Source organism: Triturus cristatus, chromosome 8, assembly GCF_964204655.1.
Source record: "Triturus cristatus chromosome 8, aTriCri1.1, whole genome shotgun sequence".
Lineage (NCBI taxonomy): Eukaryota > Metazoa > Chordata > Amphibia > Caudata > Salamandridae > Triturus > Triturus cristatus.
Window position 1 is genome coordinate 1,394,225,183 of NC_140591.1, and position 20,859 is coordinate 1,394,246,041.

A 20,859-nucleotide genomic window follows, 5' to 3' on the forward strand; every position below is an offset into this window, starting at 1 on the left:
AAGACCACTCTGCAGTAGCAGGGGCCTGTGGCAGCCATATTGAGAGAAGAGAGCACCTGCGCCTTAGCATTGATTAGCAATGGGAAGGTGCTCGGAGACCGAAGGCCAACGAAAAAGAGGGTGGAAAAAAATGAGGCAAGGGCAAAAACACAGGGAAAGACCACCCTAGGGTTGACAAGTCTAACAGAGGCTCATTGCAGTGATACAAGACTGTGTCGTCGACCCGTTCCGCCAATTTTCTATGATCTGCTATTCACTTCACTTCTAAGGCTGCTGTATCTAGCTTAGCTTTAAGTGAGGTTTTGAGAATTGCTTGTAGTATCCTATGAGATTGTCCCAAGTATTTTTCTAGCATGGCTTCGAGGTGACTCCATGCCCCTCCCCCTTGATGATGATGATGATGATAAGTAGTCTATAATGTCTTTGGAAGAGGATGTCTGCGTTTTTTTGCTGAACCGTGCTGTCGTTCCGTGATGTGGATCGGAAGGTATTGATGTATCACAGTGCGCATATAAGGAGAAGTTCCTCAGCGATAACCCTCACCGGCAACTCAAACCTTCAAGGAGTTGGCCAAGCTGGTCCCATAATCAGAGGGCAGCGGGATCCACAAGTCTTCCCCCACGTGGGTAGCACATAAAAGGTATCAGTTGCGGGTTCCCTTTGTCAAAAGCCAGACCCGCGGGCGTCCCCAGTGAGCCACAGTTCTCATGCTGTTGGCATGCTGACAGCTAGATTCGACCCACATGAGGGAGATGACTTTGATGTGGGTATGGGATCGCATCTGGTGGGGGGGCACAACTCTGGCATCCTCCATCAGACCCCCAACCCTGTCTCTGATATCCAGTACCTGATGTGTAGTCGGAGGTTGTGGCTCAGGCCTATGAAAATGGGTGGCTCACAGCAGGTGCCAGGGAGCAATGGTCACCCCAAGCCCAGTGTTAGTTAAACTGACTTGCCGCATCAGCAGTGGGGCCTGGGACCAGCAGCAACTTGCAGCGCCCTCACGGGTAAGCCACCAATAACATGGCGCAGCGGCCGATGCCTCAAAGCCGCTGCCGTCTCAACCATTACATAAGCCCTTCAGCTGCGCTGCATGGCAGCCTAGTACAGTCTCAGCTCCAGGTCAAGGAGGAAGCAAGTGTGAAGACTAGTTCATGACAGGTGGGTAGTTCCACCCAGCGAAGGAACTCCTGGGTCAGATGGGCTATGCTGCTCTGGCAGTTGTCTTATCTAACTGCAATTTGTATACATTGACCGTACTTGTGTAACTTCTGTAAACAACTGTTACCTATAGGGTCAAGAAAAGAAAGAAATGGATCTTTTGTTTTGCAGCGTGAATCCTTTTCTGGATTCACATGCTGTGCATCATTCCGCCATCTTGTGGTTGGGTCCTTAATTGTCTTTGTGTTTTTTTTGGTCGCTATCGACCACCATTTGGTGCCAGGTACATCCCCTGTGTGACGTCAGACGGTATCCTGGAGGTCGACGTGCGTGGTGGCCATCTTCGGATTCTTTTTTCCGCATTTGGGTCTGGAAGCAAGACGGGAAGCTCCGAAGAAAGTTTTTGTTTTTCCCGAAAAAACACCAAAAGAAGATTATCATCGAAGGATCATCGAGATATAATTGATCAACCGACGATGTAGCCGAAAGCAGGAGCAGAGCGTCCATTTGAACACCACAGGAATGCTCCGGTACACAAAAGGCGAGGTAGGGGTCATGGAGAATACCCCTTTCAAATTCTGCTCCAAGTGCCACCACAAATACGCACAACGCGACCCACACAATGTGTGCAACCTTTGCCTGCCCGAAGATCATCATGACAAGGACTGTGAGGTCTGCGCAGCGTTCTAGCCGAAGATGCTCAGGACTCGCCGAAACCAAAGACAGGCCCACTACACCATAATGTCGCAGTCGATGTAGAAACCTTCCATGAAGGACCTGGGTTTCTCTAGCGACGAAGAAGAGCAGGGAGCTCCAGCAGAATCGACACACGAAGGATCGGACGTCGAGATCCTAGAAAAGGACTCTGAAAGATCCACGCCGAAAAGAAGGCGAGAGAGTCGAAAAAGAAGACGGAGCAGGTAAGACACCATAAAGATCCGTCGGAACCGAAGGGCCATGAACATAAGGTGCCCAAATCAGCCCCGACACCGAGCAAAAAGGCGATCAAGTGTCAGCCGCGATTAAAAGAACCCCACGGAACCCATTGAAAGGTTCCCGAAGAGGGAAAATCGCAGAAGGCACCGGAGCCAAGGGTCGACATCAAACCCGTAAAAAAGGGCACATCGCCGAAGACTAACGCCGATGCCGAGAAGGAAAGAAAGTCCCCGGCCTCCGACACCGAGAGGGCCCTCGAGGCCAAAAGGAAAAGGAGAAGACTCGAAGATGAGATGGCTATGCTCTTACTAAAGAAAAAGGAATTTGACGCCTCATTAAAGGATTTTCGAATCCCTAAGACACCGGCTGCCAAACCGGAAAATGTCAACGCCGAAGAGGCTGAAGATGCCAAGAGGGAAGAAGAAAGTATCGTCGAGTCCCCACCAACACCGGAACCTCGAGGTGAAGATCCCAATGAATACGGAGACGTACCGAAGGAAGAGGAAAACTCGGAAACCTTCGAGGATACATGAAATGACCTCGACACAGAGTCCAGTGGAAGAAATCTGCAGCTACCCTTCGAAAGCATCACACCTAGATCTGTATTTTTAAAGCGCAAACTACTCACCCTTACGGGTCTCAAGGCGCTGGGGGCCGTTGTGGAAATTAAGTGAGCTATTGCCCAGAGTCACATAGTGCTGAGCTGAGCTGCTACCGGAGCCGGGGATCGAACTGTGAGCCCAGTGCTCCGTAGTCAGCTGCCCTGGCCGCTGCACCACACCTCTGTCCAGATGACATTTGTTTCTATAATGACATTGTAAAAAAGGGCAGCAAACTAATTTGGTGTTCCCTTAGAGGAAGAAAAGGGGAGCACATGTTTCCTAGTGGAAACCCTGGCACCTGCAACATAGAGGACACACTATCTACCCATGTTGCCTGGTATCCGGGATCAAGGCAAAGAAGCCTTTAGAGAACCAGCTTCAAACAAAGGGGTAACTCCCAGGGTGGCGAAAAATATAAGCCCTCTTCAAAGGACCCAAAATACATAAAGGAAAGTACTGCACCTGACTCCATGATTGTAACCACAGCCAGGAGGAGAGCAAATGCAGTCTCCAACACAGGGCCTCCACCTGAAAAAGAAAGTAAGAGGATGGATATGGTGGGGAGAAGGATGGAAAAAGAAGCTGCAACACAGTGGCGCATTGCCAACTCAAATGCCCTGTTAAATAGATATGGCCACCAACAGTGGGATGAATAAGAGTTGTTGAGCAAACTCACCGAGGAGGACAAGAAAAGGACAAGATCTATTGTCCAAGAAAGGAAAATGTGGCTAACACCTGCCTAAAGTCCACCCTAGATGCAGCAGTTACTGCAAGCAGGCAAATGTGCACAGGAACTATCCTCAGCCTGGCTTAGAATTTCTGGATTTAAACAAGAGGTTCAGACATCAATCGTCAACAGACCATTTAACGGGGAAGCTCTGTTTGGCAAGGAAGTGGATGAGTCCCCTTCAGCAAATTAAAAAGGATAATGAAATAGCAAGGGCAATGGGGTCCCTACAGCAAAGAGGTTATTTTAAAAGAGGAGGCTTCTCTAACAGAAAAACCACAGGTAGAGGCAGCTTTGGCCAAGGACAGCAGATGGCACACAATCTCGGGGACAGAACCCAAAACAACAGATGGGTCAACAGTCTAGCTACTAAGGTTGGCAACAACAGCAGAAGCAGCCCTTTCGCGGAAGAGGGAATGGCAGAGGAAGAGGCCAATCCTCTAGAGGAAGAAGAAATGGCTCTAACTGACTTCGTCACGGAAAAGGACCCACACAAGACACCAGAGGGGGGAAGAATATCCTTTTTCCACAGACAATGGAAAAGGATCACAACAGACAATTGGATGTTAAATTTGGTACAATTCGTATATTGCCTAGAGGTAACAAAGACACCACCTGTAAATTCACCCAAAACAAGAAAATTAACCAGATCAAAGCAAACACTGCTTAACGCAGAAATCAAAGAACTGTACCTGAAATAGGCAATAGAAAAGGTACCAAAACAAGAATGGTACAAAGGAAACTACTCGCCATACTTCCTAGTCCCCCAACAGGACCAGACCCTAAGGCCAATCATGAACTTAAGATTCATAAACCAGTTTATATTAACACAACACTTCAAAATGTGTACCCTTCAAGAAATAATCCCACAAATTACAAAAGGGGGATTATCTAGCAACAATAGACCTCAAGGACGCCTACTTACATATCCCTATGCACAAAAGGCACAGAACGTACCTAAGATTCCTGCACAACGGAACACACTACCAATCCAAGGTACTCCCGTTCGGCATAAAATCAACTCCACGGGTGTTCACAAAGTGTCTAGCCGCAGTGGCGGCACATCTGAGAAGAGAGTAAATACACGTCTACCCATACCTAATCGATTGGCTAATAAGGGGACGCATGAAACAAACATGCCACAATGAAGTTCAAAAAACAATTCAAACGCTACAAATCCTGAGTTTCTCAATAAACCACAAGAAATCTTCTACAACACCAGAAAAAGAAAAAACCTTCCACACCACCTGTCAAAGGGAAATGCGCTTTAACTCAATTGGTCTCAGACATTTGTTTACGCTTTTCCACCAATACCCTTGATGCAAAAAGTGCTTCAAAAAGCAAAGGAACCAGGAACAAACATGATTCTCGTTGCTTCGCATTGGCCAAGGCAAACATAGTGCTCAACTCTCTTAGAACTATCCAAAGGAGAAATGGTCGGGATCAAAGCAGAAAAAGACCTGATGACAATGCAACAGGGGCAGATTTTTCACCCGGAACCAGCAACGCTACAACTAGCAGCCTGGCTCCTGAATACATAGAATTTGGGCATCTCAATCTACCACTAAGAACCATGGAAAATTCAAAATACAGCAAGAAACCAGTCAACAAGAAAATGCTATAGAGCAAAATGGAAGCGATATACCACTTGGTGCACCACTAACAACAACACTAATTCAATCAATACACAAGAAACAGATATTACATATCTTACTTACCTCTTGGAAAACAGCATCAACTTTTCCAGCCTTAAAGTGCACCTTGCTGCCATAGTGGCATACACAAGAGGAAAATCATGCAAAAGCTTTTTTACAAGACCAGTCATCAAAAGGTTCTTAGAAGTAGCAAAAAGAATAGCTCCACCAAGAGCTGCTCCTGTACCAACATAGAGCTTAAATACAGTACTTTCTCAACTGATGACAAAACCCTTTGAACCCATACATACAGCAGACATCAAACATATTATTCTAAAGGCAGTCTTTCTCATTGGTATAACATCACTACGAAGAGTAAGTGAACTGCAAGCTTTAACGATACAAGAACCCTACTTACAAATCCTAAAAACTAACCCACAGTTTTTGCCAAAAGTAGTATCTAAGTATCACTTAAATCAAAACATTGTCCAGCTAGTTTTCTTCCAGAACCCAAAAACTAAAGCAGAGAGAAGCCTCCATACCCTGGATGTAAGGAGGGCTTTACTGTATTATTTGCAGAAAACAGAACAAATCAGGAAAACAAAGCAATTGTTTGTTGCTTATGCACATACCAACACAGGATCAGCTGTCACAAAAGCAACCATTGCAAGATGGATAGTACAAGCTATCCAGTTATGTCATGCCAATGCCAAAAAAGAACTAACAATGAAATCAACAGCTCACTCCACTAGAAAGAAGAGAGCAACTTTGGCAATTATGGCCAATGTACCCATTGATTGCAACAAACAGGTGGGGAAGCAAAGGACTACATCAGTATTTTTCAAAACCATCTCAAGGATTGCAAAACATAAGAAAAACAGAAAAAAGAATCCGAAGATGGCCACCACACATGTCGACCTCCAGGATACCGTCTGACGTCACACAGGGGAAGTACCTGGCACCAAATGGTGGTCGACTGCGACCAAAACAAGAAAAAAAACCAATTGCGGACAATTCCGGACCCAACCACTAGATGGCAGAATGATGCACAGCATGTGAATCCAGAAAATTCTTTAAGCTGCAAAACTACTCCTACTGGTTAGTAACCATTTCGTTGTGTGGCCCGCATAAGTAATAGTTCTACATTCACCTCTTCACAAGGACCCAAACAACCGATTGTAGCTCTGGACTCTCTCAGGGTTCCAAAGCGAACGGTCATGACTCCACCAATTGCAGGACCCTCCCTTATAGACAATGCATATAACTATATAGGAGGCGGTCTCTTTAAATGGTGCCAATGATACCCCCTTTAAAGACCAGAATCATGTGATAACACCATTACATCACTGGTTTCAGAAACCATAATCCATCTGTAATCATAAGTAACAAGCATTTACAATGCAACGGTCTCGGCATTGTTAAAGTTAGAGCTATTGGCATTGCTCATGACAATGCCGTTTCTTTAAATGTTTTAAAAACAAAAACATAAACAAAAATAATGTCATGAGCAATGCCAATAGCTCTAACTTTACCAATGCCGAGACCATTGCATTGTAAATGCTTGTTTGCGTAGCAGTGGGTAACATCCAAATAATTTTTCGCAGCCATCTGAAGATGGTAAAACATATTGGCGCGACCCGGACGGCTTGTTGGTGCCAAGACAGAGAGTCGTCAATGTAGACGCCGAAATTCCGGACATGGTTAGACTATGTTACATAGTTTATCACAAATGAAAATACTTTAAATAGTCAACACGCTATAAAACCTGTTAAAGGCCACTTGCAAACTGGGGATCTCTACCCATATTCTTGCCCACCATATGGCTGACCCTAATTTTTAAACAGTAAGGCGGGCAGATATTAATGCCACAACAAATTAGACGGGTAGGTACTAAAACTACACCCTGAGCACAGTTTTATATCTGGACTTAACAAGCAAATTCTTTGTAGGGAGCTTCGACGAATATTAGGTAAGTACAAAAAAAGTTAAAACAAATCCTGTCACTTACAAAACGTAAAATTGCAGAAGTGCGGTACAAAGCACTATATAAAAAACAGGTTATTTTATTATTATTCACAATCCATAACCCCAATGCAATCACTTATACACTAATCCCTAGACAGGTGCAGATTGCTTGGCGTCCGGGCCACAAATGTTTTACCCAGAAAGAACACATTGAGAAGACTTCAGTATTTACTGGCTGTGCAAGTTGTACTCCATTTCGATGTAAGCTCCTTGGACCAGCGGATAACTTTCTAACCTATTATATTATTCCCCACTGAGAGGAAAGCAAACGGTGATAGGTGCTTTATGCCACGGTGATTTGTGCCATGTTTTACCTGACAAATTGTGCAGGTAAAAAACGAATTGTGCCCGTTTACTGTGTCGAGAATACAAACACCATTCAGGGGTACATAAAAGTGTGTGTCAAAATCACGATGTGCGCCTCTCATAAGGAAGGACCTAGTATTCTTCATTATCTCATAACAAACTATTCCACAAAGCAATCCCTCAAAGGTATCCACCAGTCAAGTGTAAATACAACTCTTGTGCACAACTAAACCCGAGGCTACGCACATCAAGAGTTTTTGGCTCCAAGTCTACATCGCGCATTTCTTGGGCGGCATCTTTAAAAGCACTTCGCAATATTTTCTGGGATCATGAAGCAGAAAGTGTCAACCCAAGTTCACTGTAAAGCATAAGAAACATTATCCATATGCCATAAAAAATTTCAAATTGATCAGTGTAAAACTAAACTGCTGCTAGAAGTACAAGATGAGTCAGATAAACAAAAGATTGCGATGAAATGTGTAAAGTATTTAACAGAAAAACGTTATATGGCATATTATTCAATCCCCATTCATCTATTAAAGGAAACAGACCTAGCGACCGCACAGCTGCCAAGTGAAGCTCTCATAAAGGGCACGCCTTTTTAAATTATTTTTTAAGGGAATGATGGATGGGCAGGGGGGGGGGCTTCTCAAAACTGAAAACAATACAGTGAGACGAAGGTAAAACTTGTGTCACCACAGGGGTCATATGAGTATGGACCAAATCTTCAAATCAAGTTAATATTACCGCGCAATCCGAGTTTGAGTGAAGATTAGAAACCATAAGACAAGCTGGGTACCTGGGATAGAAAGGGAGCTGGGTCGGAGGAATGAGTGGTTTAGGCAGAATGCTACTGTACTTCTTCTAATAAACCTCTAGGGCCCTAATAATATGCTATCTCAACCGCTACGGATAGGAAGGGTAAGGGATAGGTGCTATGTGGCCGGCTGGGTGATTGGAGGACGAAAAGATTGGGTGAGAATGGGCATGGTTCGAGACAAAAAAGGTGGGCCTTTGGAGAGGGGAAAAGGAAATAGCAGGGTCCCTCACCAGGGATGGTTTGTGAGAGGCAGGTGAAGGTTCCTGGGATAGATCAGCGTTAAATGCATACGAAAGCTTGGGCAAGAGAAAAACAACTTAGTGTAGAATGATGAGCCCCGGCTGCAGTCGGGACCAACTGGTGACCCAAGTGCCCCCAGACCCAGTTTCCTTCAGTCACACCCCACTTACCATGATGGGACCCGTCAAGAGACACAGCTAGAGCCACTGGGATCATGTGACTGCCGCCCCGCCCAAAAACAGCCGTACACTCTCATTGGACCAAGTCTGACATGACTCGTAGAAACGCACCCATCCATTGGATAGTAGGACGCATGTGTCATTTCCAACAGAAACGCATCTTCCAATTGGAAGGTCATACAAACCAGCTGCTCTACCAAATAGGGGCGTTTTCATTGGGCTTACAGTAGCAGTGAGTTCGTACTTGGAAAGTTAATATAATTCTTGTAATAAGAAAAGTGACGACTAATGCCAAAAAACATGGAAAATCCCCAAAAAATTAAAAATACAATCGAACCAAAATAATTGTGTGAAAAGCAGAGGTGCTTAATACTATTTAAACGGGTTGTACGTTCTGATACAATCTTTACCACTGTTGTGCCCTCATAAAAAGTGTGAAAAATGTTCCATAATTGCTGGAGATATTGCGCTGTATATGAAATTCCCATAGTAATTTCGGCAACACTAAAAGTGCTAACCACTTCAAGATGGCAACTATGTTCATTCACAGCCCCGGGTGGTTTGTGCTTTTCTCTTTTACATTACATGCCACTAATAGAGGAGCACTATTTCGACATACTAAACAAACATTGGCAATAGCAAGCCTATAGGTCTGCCAGTTGCATAACTGAACGTGCTTATATATTGACCTGCCAATTAATGATTTATGATGAGAGGGTGGTGAGGTAGAAAATACAGTTTGCTATATCAGTGCAAATGTAGCTCCTACTGCAATGGCAGCGCACAGAGCCTTTCTTGAGAGATGTGCTTCTCTATAGTAATTTGCCTACGGCCGTTTATCGGTATAGACACGACTCCTTTCTCGTAAGACAAAAAGTAGGTGTAGCAGCGCATATTGTTTGTGAATAAACTTTCGGTAAGGTGGCGGCGGTGGCCTTAAAGAAACCTTTAACAGCAACAGCTGACAAGCAATATTATCCGTACACCAGATAATATTTTTTAATCTGCAATTTTGCACCGCGTAAGTAGACTAAATCCTAATATTTCAAGTGGCCACCAAGTTCCCACATGTGTTTTGGAGAAATCGGACTTGTCCTTTTCCGTGTTTCTTGTTGTTTCCAGCCAATGAATCGACATTAGATTGTCAAATAACCAATCAGAACCGCGGCTGTAGGTTTTCCCGCGAAACAGAGTTTGCGCTTTGGGAGGACGAACAAGCACACCACTGCCTTTCTCCGAGGCAGAGCAGAAATGCCTCGGAGAAAGGCAGCGGCATTTTCAGATTCGGGGGCGTGTTTGTCTTTTCTCTCCTCCAGCCATTGGCTGGAGGAGAGAATGAGACTTCTTGCAAAAAACACGCCCCCCGATCCGAAAAGGACGGGGCCTGATCGGAATGACTGACCTCTTCTCCAATGGCTGGCCAGCATTCAAGAGGCCAGCCAATGGAGAACAGGGGAGAAGAGGGGCGGGTTCAAACCCCTCTTCTCCAAGTCATTAAATCTCGCGAGCGAGACTGCGCAAGCGCAGCCTTCGCTAGCCGAGACCTAATAAAGCAGTGCAACCATGTACACACATCATGAGTAATAGTGAAGCCTTTCAGGAATACTCCTTATTCTCAGCAATAACAACATCTTTAAATAGAGTATTAGAAATGATACTTTTGAATAAAGCATTGTACAAACATGAACCATATGTCTGTCTTTCTTAAACAAACTGCGGACACATAGAATACACCCATAAAGCCAGGCCCTAGAGGGTGCTCCACTTCCAGCTGTAGAGCAAAAGCTTCAGCCTTGAGAGTGCCTGAAAATGAATGAAAAGCCTTGGGTTGTCCTAATTCCCCGACCCTGCAGACGTCGGGTCAGTGCCTTTTGGAAGTCTAAGTGGGTGGGGGTGGGAACTGCTGCACTCATGCAACCCGCCCCACACTCATGCAACCCTCCCCACAGTCAATTGTACAACTGTACACTTAGGTAACTGTTAGAAATCTGGACCTACGAACAAAAGGAATATGCAAACCCCAGATCGAAGTTTATATACAAACCATTTATTAGTGCCAATACATCATCTATATATAATCAATAAATACATTGTTACCAGAATATTCCTTTTGTTTGTAGGCCCAGATTTCTAACAGTTACCTAAGTGTTCATTTGTACAAGTGTTGTTTATGACTTGACTTAGTAACGCATTCGTCCTCAGGGCTACCTCTTTTCTGTACAATTGTACCCTCTGCACACTTTCCTTTTCTCGTTGGTGGTGGCCCCGCCATCCTGAGGCCATCAGAAGCAGTAGAAGACTTTGGACATGAACGCCCAGCAGGGCATTATGGGGTACTCCGTCCTGGGAGAGTAATCATTAATGAGCTGCTCCAGCCACTTTCCATTGTTGTTGGTACACTGTCTTGTGCCGCGTGGCTTTTCTGTTTCCTTTTTATTTTTTTTATTGCTTGGGGTGCCCGGTCACACCTGGGAACCCTGCATGCTTCCTTTTGTTTGCGATAGTGTGGGGAAGCCCATCCGCCCCAGATGACTCCCCACCTGCCCAGAATTCTCTTGTGCTTCTGCTGGAGCTGCCAGCTCTTCTCCTTTGCCCGTTAATTAGAGCAGGGCATACTTCATGTGGTGACCACCCTGTTCCTCTCATCCATGGGGAGCGGGGGGGGGGTAGTATGGTGACCCTCCCCTTGGAGCCTTTGGCATTGGGGGCCTGGAGATTGCAGTGGAGCGCCATGGCACTCCCCATCTGCTGCGACACTTCTTGGGCCCAGCGATAGGGGTCCCAATCCCCTTTCTTGCTCCTTGGGGGGTGCAACGCTCCCACTTTCATTTTGTTCATGGGCGCCCAGAGATGGGGTTCTGAGCCCCCCCTTGCATAAATCAGCCCGGGTGTTGGGGTTCCCGGGGCTTTAGGGGTGTTGGGAGAGGACCCAACGCGTGACCCCCTCCAGAGCTAAAAAAAACATTGAGGTTGCTCGCATCTGCCCCCGAGCCCTGGCCTACCCAGGGGATATCTTGACCTCGGGCAGCAGGGCTCCATGTCCTTGCTGAGGGGGGGCTAAAGGCCACATCTTTCTCCCTTTAATATCTTAGGCCTGTTTGTGTGATGCTGGGCTGATTTTGCTCCTGGTGGTGAGCGCTAGCTACCTAGAGCCTTTTCCGCAGGTCACCTGGCCGCTAAGGTGGCACGTTTTGCAGGTAACTGGTTCCACTTGCTAACTGCGCCAACCTTTCACCTTTTTCTATCCTCTGGTTCTTCTCTCCCCCTCGGTTCAGAAGACCAGTTCTTCAGCCAACTGGCCTTAAAGGTTTTTAATGGGACCAACTTTCCTTGTCCTAAGAAGAGACCTACTGGTCCTGGGGTCAACTGTAATGATTTAGTCTAAGAGGGCATCGGTGGGGAGTGATTTCTCTTTCCAGCTATCCATGACTGCTGCCATCCAGTTCTAGTGGCCAGCTCCAACATAAGCCCTCTCTCCCCTTGTGCAAGAGTTTTTAAGTGGGGGTGGAAAGTTCTAGAAGCCAAGCACCCTTGGCCAATCCTATGCTGCCACATCACCTCTTCACCCTTGTCCCATCCCTTCTGCACTGCATGCTGTTACAATTCAACATGGTTCCTTCCAGGAGTCATAGGTCACATCTACTCTGGGGGCTTCAAGTCTGCCTCTCATTGATGTCACTGCCAGGACCTTTCCCACCAAAACTTCAATGAGGAGCCCCCTCCTTCGTTAGCTCCAGAGCTGTGAACTCCCTCTTTTGTTCAGTGGGCTTGGTCTGTCCACATCCCTGGTACACTTTGACAGCTAATTCATTGATGCAGATTTTCTTCCTCCTCCACTGTTAATCGCTCCCTTTGCGGGAAGGCCTTTGTTCTTTCTGCTGGAGAGCAGTGTAATAAACTAGGCCCAGCAGGGTGACAAAAGGCCTGATCCTGAGCTGAGCCAGAGAAATATGACAATGCTGGATGACCCATACGATGTACATATAATTTCTTGTGACACCCAATTTTGATATGTTTATGGACTTTGTAGGCCAAAGGGAAGCGAACCTACACTCTAAGGCAGATTTCCCCCTACATATATAATAAGTGTCACTGCAGAGAAGACCGTAAATCACGCTGACTTTTCCTATGAGTGTCCACTATTGTAATGCCTTCCCTTCATAGTCCCTCTGTGCCAGGCTACCAGTTACTAGGGTGCGCACAACGGTAGTCTCAAATGCAAGGACCTTACATTTGTTTGCATGGATCAATTGTAATAGTTCAGCACCCTTATTCAGTAAAACATGTTACTTATTATTAAAAATGGTTCAACACAAAACTCATGATATTCTACACACAGTTTGTCATTCACAATCTTCAATGAATATATCATATTCTTCTTTTAATAATCTTCATAAAAGTAGTAGCCACAGCAGCCAACGCGTTTCATCCTGATGGCCTTCTTCAGGGCTCTATTACAAATTGTTCTGATTGCCAATAATACACTCCTATATGTTTTGTCGGTATTATGTCAATTTCCTTAAAAGAACCTTTTCTTTAAATCCTTTAATGTTGGAACTAATCATGTCAGTTCCCACAAGGGGGCCACGATTTAGAGTGAAGCCACTTTGCATTTATCAGGAAAAGTTTTGTTACAGCTCGCTGATAAGTTTTCTTTTACATACTGTTGGAACACACCGCAGCTTGAATTTACGGTCTGGAGCATTTGAACTATGTAACAGAAAACTTATCTGCGAGCCGTTACAAAACTTTGAACAGTTTTCCTGCCAAGTGCAAAGTGACTTCAATCTAAATCATGGCCCTTTGTTTGAACTAAAATGATTGAATAAAGAATTTTCTTCAAAATATATTCATTGGAGATTGTGAATTACATAAACTGGGTGTGAAATATCATGAGTTTTGTGTTGAACCATTATAAATATTAAGTAACATGTTTTACTGAATAAGGGTGCTGAACCAATACAATTGATTTATGTTTGGAATTTTTTTCCATTGGAAGTTAAAAAGGGTTGAACTTTCGGTTCTGTGCACCTTTGTAAGTGTTTGATTATCTTTCCCGCTGTGCGGGTAGGTCTGATAGTAAGTATATTGCCTCAACCTCTTTTGCATATTTGTTCCATGTGTTCTCATGTAACCTGCCAAGTGGCCTCCATCCTGGCTGCTTCGCAGGTGCCTTATCTTAAAAGGTGGACATTGGCGGTACACATTCGCAGTCAGTTTACTGTGGGTGAGTTTCCAGTTGCGTGGCTCACCCATAGTAAAAAGTCCAAAACTAGCTGATCCAAAAGCAATACATCTGGGTGGACTAAATGGGCAGAACCCCTTTCAATGCAGCCGCCAATACCATTCTTTGTTTGAAATGTTTCATGGTTACTCATACCTATATCTTAGTGATGTGCTAGAAATGCTTGCATAGTGTACACTATTTTGATATTTTGCTTCCCCATAAGAGTAAAACGAGCATGATTGTCCATTACCGTGACTAAAATGCGTTGCCAATATGGAATGTGTGTTACAGGAAGAAAATAATTTCTTTAAAAAATTGGGATTTTAATAGTATGAAAGAGGACATTTTGAACAAATGTAAGCTGGTGGCAGTGCCACTGTACGTGAATTGTAGGCAGGCTCAAATAAGCTTGAGTTTTCACATGACCAAAAAAATAGCAGTTGTCAAGAATACAGTATTTTTATCTTTGTACGTTCTCTGGCAATGCAATATTTCCTTGCAGTGCCAACCAACTCCTTTCCTCTCAAGTGGTTCTCCAGTGATGAGGAGACTGAATCTGAAGGGTGGTTTGTTCCTTTCAGCACTTGGTATCTGAAAGAATACAGGCAAGCCGCTTTTGTTCTAAATCAGGTTTTGCCTTAGAATTCTGTTTGGAGTGACTTTTCCTCAGGTCTCCCGAAGCCCCTGCTTTATCTTGTTCTACCTCTTTGTTGTCCTAGTATCGCCCTGTTCTGTGACTCCCTCTTTCGCTTATTTTTCAGTCCCAGTCTTCTGTGAACAGCATAGAAGAATGATGCACGATGCTGAGCTTCATTTATTTCAATGCAGAGATACAAAAGGAAAATTTTGGTGCACAGATATTTTGCTTGCAGGGGTATTTTCGCGAGCCATTGCAGCTTGCTTCCTCCCTCTGCAATCATGTTAAAAAAGGAGGCAGATGTATTTAGGAGGGCGCTGCTCCTGAACCGGGTTCATGTCATTAAAAGTAGGTAGAGGTTGTGGGTCAGAATGATTGAGTTTGAAGTTGTAGGCTTGTGCAAACTTAGTCGCTTAGAATGTCATATAGTTGGGTATCGTTGTTTTGGGACAGGCTATGGGTAGAAGTTGGATTTGGACGAAGTTGTTCGTAACATCAAGCTGTTTGCTTTTTTTTTTATCTTTGAATATAGTGGTGCACGTGATTTATGATTTGCATCAATCTCAATTGTGACTATCACATCTAAAGAGGTCTGTTTATTTCTGTTGTGCTTTGTGCCTGTGTCTGGCTGGATTAAACAGAGATGAGCACCATACCTGTATCAAATTGCTGGGTCTAAGGAGGTCCCAGTGATGAAACAAAAAGCAGCAACTCGCATTGTTTAATATGTTCTGAAGCAGCCACATATAGTTGATATGTTTGCGTGTTGTGCCATGGCAGCAGACTATTATTTTTTTAGTTCAATATAAAGTATAAAGATTTTGCTTGTTTTCATTTTGAGATTGGCCTAGCATAATGACAAACCCTTTTTGAAGACTAATTATTTTAAGAAAACAATAAGCTGAAATCATTGTTGGGATATGTGTATCTTGTGAGGGATGGTTTGAGCAGTTTCTTGTGAAATACTTACATAGGCTTACAATTCTAGACTCATGAAATTTGTTCTCATAACCTTTCTTCTCAGAGCTGGAAATCTAGTACTATTAATGTTTCTGGTGGGCTTGAAATCTGCTACGGAAGATGACCTGGTTGCTGATCTTGTGGTGAATATTCTCAAAGTTTGCCCTGATTTGTTGAGCAGATACTTTAAAGAGACACAATACTCCTTCGTTCCAAGGCTCAAGTCTGCTTGGTTGGACAATATCAAATTTCTCAAAAAGGTAAGAGTGGTTTCCAGTAGCCTTAGTATTTTCCTTCCTCCTGAGTTCACTGATTATGTGGTCTGGTGGCTAGAGCTGCTGACTTTGGAAGATGGGAAACCATGCATGAATCCTGAACTTTGCTCAACATCCAGTGATTCTGGGCATATCACTTTATCTCCCTGTGCCTGAAAGAAAAAAAGATGTGTAATTGTTGGAAACAGCCCACTCCCACTCCGCAGGGTGGTGGTGGACTCCCCGAACACACTGTGGTAGCTTGGCTCGAGTGGTCAGGAAACAGGCACCGTGCTAAGCATACAATATACCCATACAATAACCATGCGTGCATCCGTTCCAAAAACGACTCTACACCGTAAAAATTATGAAAATATCTTTCTTTATCTTTTTCTCTTAGTTGCTGATTGGGAAAATAAATAAGTCAATCACAATATACAAATTTTAAATAGTGCAGGTCAAATAAATACTGTCTGGAGATTCAATAAATAGGGGTGATCATAAATATAAAGGACATAAATAACAGTGCAGGTAATACAGGCAATTAAATATTCTGAGGCAATAAATACTGTCACCAATAAATATTGTACACCAACAAGTCCTGTGGACCAATAAATATAGTGAAGCAATAAATAGGTTAACCACAATAAATACAGGGCCCCCCAATAAATAATTAAGAGTATACAGCAACACTCATGTAATCAGATCACTTTTCAATTCCTAAGGGCTGATTTGGCCCAGGCACAGCTTGTAGGGTTGTGGAAGGCTTGAGGGGTTCTACTCCCTGGCTGGGACAAGGCTGAGGCCTAAACTGAGGTAGATCAAGGGGGGAATACCAGTGCCCTGGCTTTCTCTCTCCACACAACCTCTCTAGGTTAGTCCCAATTCACCCCTGGCACAGTCAGGTTGGTTCCAGCACCTCCCTAGCCCCTTAGAGCAGTCTCTCAGGTCTCCACAGGGCCTTAGGCGCCCTCTACTCCACTTACTGCCCTTTTTCTGATGTTCCGACGCCGCTGGAGTCGTGTCGATGCCGTGAGGCGGTTCCGGTTCGGTCTCGGCGGCCTCGGCACAATGTCAGTTCTAGACGACGCCGGTAGGCGGTTCCGGTCCGATGTCGGCGGCCTCGGTTCGATCTCGACCTCCGATTCGACGGCGTCGGGCAGTCTCTACTCGAGGTCGACCTCGGGCGGCTCCGGTCCGATGGCGCTCTCGGCTTCGATGACGTCGGCCGGCCTGGCCTCGATGTCGACTTCCGGCGACTCCGGGATGCGATCCTCACCCCCGACCTCCGGTGCTCCTCCTCTCAGGTTCCGGGCGACTCCGGAGTGCGATCCTCACTCCCGACCTCCGGTACACTTCACCTCGGTCTCCGACGACTCCGGAGGGCGGACTTCACTCCTCCGATGACGCCGCTCACTCGACCTCGGTTAACTTCCTCCTCGACCTTTGGTATTCCTCACGACCTCCGTCGGCGCCCTCTCACGACCTCAGGCGGCTCCGGGTACGACGTCTGCTTCTTCAGTCAGCGCCGCTTCTCCACCTCGGGCTCCAGGTCTTAGGCTACTCGACGCCGGACTCCAGGGAAACCAGTTTCCAGGTCAGGATGTTGCTGCTTTCTGCTTTTAAGGCCTGTTCCTGCTGTCCAGGTCCTTAGGATGAGTTTTTCTGGCTTCTTCCCACACAGGGCTACAGGCTGGGATCCATCAGTAGGGACTAGTATCAAGGGTGGGTTTATGGACCCCACTCCAGACACAAGTTTCCACCCCTGCTGCTTCACTCCTTCCTCCTTCACTGTTGTGCTGCTCTCTCTTCACCAGTCAGGTGCCAACTGCCAGCTCCAACTGCCAACACTCTGTCTTAACCTCCCAACATTCTAAACCGCCTCCAACTGTCACAGAGTTCTGGAATGTTCTGGAAGGTGCTGGTAGGTTCCAGTGGATGCTGGTGATGTCACAGGTGGCCACCATTTTGTGCTCCAGGCCCTCAGACAGAAGTTTCAGGGGTAGATAAAATGGCTCCCTGAATCTGCAGCAACACTAAAAAGTCTGGTGGTTCCCAAAAAGGAAAAATTCAAACAGGGTTTGAGGCAAAAGTGGGACAAAATAAATAATGATGAGGAGGGACCACCCAAAGGGCTGACAGGTCTAACACGCGTCCCCCCCAGCTGAAAGTGGGGAGAGCTACCCAACCCCTTGGGAGTTCTCATCACTAAGGCGGAAATACCTTGAGAGACCGTCTGCATTGGCGTGGTCCACTCCAGGCCGATGTTCCACCTGAAAGTCCATCCCCTGTAGGGAAATAGACCACCTCAACAACTTGGGATTCTCCCCCTTCATCTGCATCAGCCAGCGAAGGGGTCTGTGGTCGGTCTGAACTAGGAAGTGCGATCCAAACAGGTATGGCCGCAACTTCTTCAGAGCCCATACCACTGCAAAGGCTTCACGCTCTATTGCACTCCACTTCTGTTCCCTGGGAAGTAGTCTCCGGGATAGGAAGACCACGGGTTGATCCAGACCCTCTTCGTTGAGTTGCGATAACACTGCCCCAATGCCATGTTCTGATGCATCTGTCTGGACAATGAACTTCTTGGAAAAGTCTGGGGCCCTTAAGACCGGGGCCTCGCACATGGCTTTCTTCAATCTCACAAAGGCCTGCTGACAGGCCTCCGTCCAGACTACCCGTCGAGGTTGTTTCTTGGACGTGAGCTCCGTGAGGGGGGCTACGATGGTACCGTACCCCTTCACGAAGCGGCGGTAATATCCCGTGAGGCCCAAAAATGCTCGGACCTCAGTCTGTGTCTTGGGGGGTTCCCAGGCCATGATGGCCTCGATCTTCGCCTGGAGGGGTTGCACCGCTCCCCTACCCACCAAGTGTCCAAGGTACACTACCGACCCCTGCCCGATCTGGCACTTGCTGGCCTTGATCGTCAATCCAGCTTGTCTCAGGGCCTGGAGAACAGCTTGCAGGTGACGCAAGTGATCCTCCCAGCTGTTACTGAAGACGGCTATGTCATCCAGATAAGCAGCAGAGAAACTCTCCATTCCGGTGAGGATCTGGTTTACCAGGCGCTGAAACGTGGCAGGTGCGTTCTTGAGCCCAAAGGGCATCACACAGAACTGGTAGTGGCCATTGGGCGTGGAGAAGGCTGACCTTTCCCTTGCTCCATCAGTCAACGAGATCTGCCAGTACCCTGAAGTAAGGTCAAAGGTACTTAGATATTGGGCAGCTCCCAGCCGGTCAATCAATTCATCCGCCCTAGGGATCGGATGAGCATCAGTTTTTGTCACTGAATTCAGTCCCCGGTAGTCCACACAGAACCTCAGTTCTGGTTGGGCACCCGGTGGTGCAGCTTTCGGTACTAACACCACCGGACTAGACCAGGGGCTGCTAGAAGGTTCAATCACTCCTAGCTCCAGCATCTTAGTGACTTCACTATGAATGCTGGCCTTCACCTTGTCTGACATCCGGTAGATCTTGGACTTCACAGGTGGGCTGTCTCCTGTGTCCACGTCATGGACGCACAGGTGAGTCCTACCCGGGACAAGGGAGAACAACGAAGAGTACTGCCCCAGGACCTGGCGACAGTCCTCCTGCTGTTCAGGAGTTAGAGATGGGGAGAGAATCACTCCCTCCACCGACCCATCCTTTTCTTGAGACGCAAACAGATCAGGGAGAGGCTCGCTTTCCACGTCCTCTCCTCCGTCAGTCACCATCATCAAGATGACTTCGGGCCTCTCGTGGTGGGGTTTGAGGCGGTTGGCATGCAGCACCCGCAGGGGCTGACGAGGGGTCTTCAGGTCCACCAAGTAGGTAGCCTTACCCTTCTTCTCCAACACCTCAAAGGGTCCTGACCAGCGATCCTGGAGGGCGCTAAGCTCTCCGGGTTCGATCACCCACACCTTCTGGCCAGGCTCCAACTCCACCGGGTGAGCATTGTGGTCATACCACGCCTTCATTACTGCTTGGCTGGCTTCCAAGTTGTCAGAAGCTTGCTTCCACAACTTAGCCATTTGGCTCCGGAAGGCCAGCATGTAGCTCACCACATCCTGGGGGAGCTTTCTGGGAGTTCTTTCCCATCCGTCTCTCACCAGGTTAAGAGGTCCACGTACAGGGTGCCCATACAGAAGCTCGAAGGGGCTGAAGCCCACTCCCTTCTGTGGCACTTCCCTGTAAGAAAAAAGTAAACAGGGTAGGAGGACGTCCCATTTCCTCCGCAGGCTTTCAGGCAGACTTCTGATCATGCCTTTCAAGGTTTTGTTAAACCTCTCCACCAGACCATTGGTCTGGGGGTGGTAAGGAGTTGTGAACCGGTAGGTCACTCCACACTCCTTCCACATGGCCCGCATGTACGCTGACATGAAGTTGGTCCCCCTGTCGGACACAACTTCCTTGGGAAAACCCACTCGGGTAAAGATTCCCATCAGGGCCCTAGCCACAACAGGTGCTGTTATGGTCCTCAGAGGTATTGCCTCTGGGTACCGTGTGGCATGATCCACCAGGACCAGGATAAACCTGTGACCAGCTGATGTTGGCGGATCTAACGGACCCACAATGTCGATGCCCACCCTTTCAAAGGGGGTGCTAACGACAGGAAGTGGTTCCAGGGGAGCTTTCAGCTTCACCCCTGTTTTCCCACTGGCTTGGCAAGACACACATGTCCGGCAGTAGGTATCGGACGACACTTTCATCTGAGGCCAATAAAAGTGTGGGACAAGTCGGGCGAAGGTCTTGTCTTGCCCCAGGTGTCCTGCCAATGGTATCTCGTGAGCCAACTCCAGAAGGAAGGCTTGATAACGTTGAGGAACTACCAAGGCTCGTGACGATCCATGTAGGGGTGCCTTGGGTTCACTGTAGAGGAGGCCATCCTCCCAGTAAACACTGTAGTTCCCTTCAACGTTCCCTGCTGCCTGGGCTTCGGCCTGTCGCCTCAGCCCCTCAAGGGTAGGGCACTCCATCTGGCCCTGGCAGAATTCCTCCCTGGACGGGCCTCCCTCCACGTGCCACTCGGCCGGGATGGGTAGGTCCTCCAGGTTGGTAACGTCCCCCTCCGCAGACTCCTGGTCCACCACCTCCGGTGGCCTATCCGTCCTACGGGGTGGAGACGCCGAGGCAGGCTCCTCCTGTCCTCGGTTCTTCCCTTGACTGGCAGCT

General features: G+C 46.8%; 1 protein-coding gene across 1 annotated transcript in view; it reads left to right on the plus strand.

Annotated features, from left to right (window-relative positions):
* URB1 (URB1 ribosome biogenesis factor) overlaps positions 1-20,859 on the plus strand; it is an 801,240-nt gene that overhangs the window by 120,319 nt on the left and 660,062 nt on the right. The window contains exon 9 of the mRNA XM_085623119.1: positions 15,519-15,714. Coding sequence (XP_085479245.1) covers positions 15,519-15,714 — 196 coding nt within the window. The remainder of the gene's footprint in view (positions 1-15,518; positions 15,715-20,859) is intronic.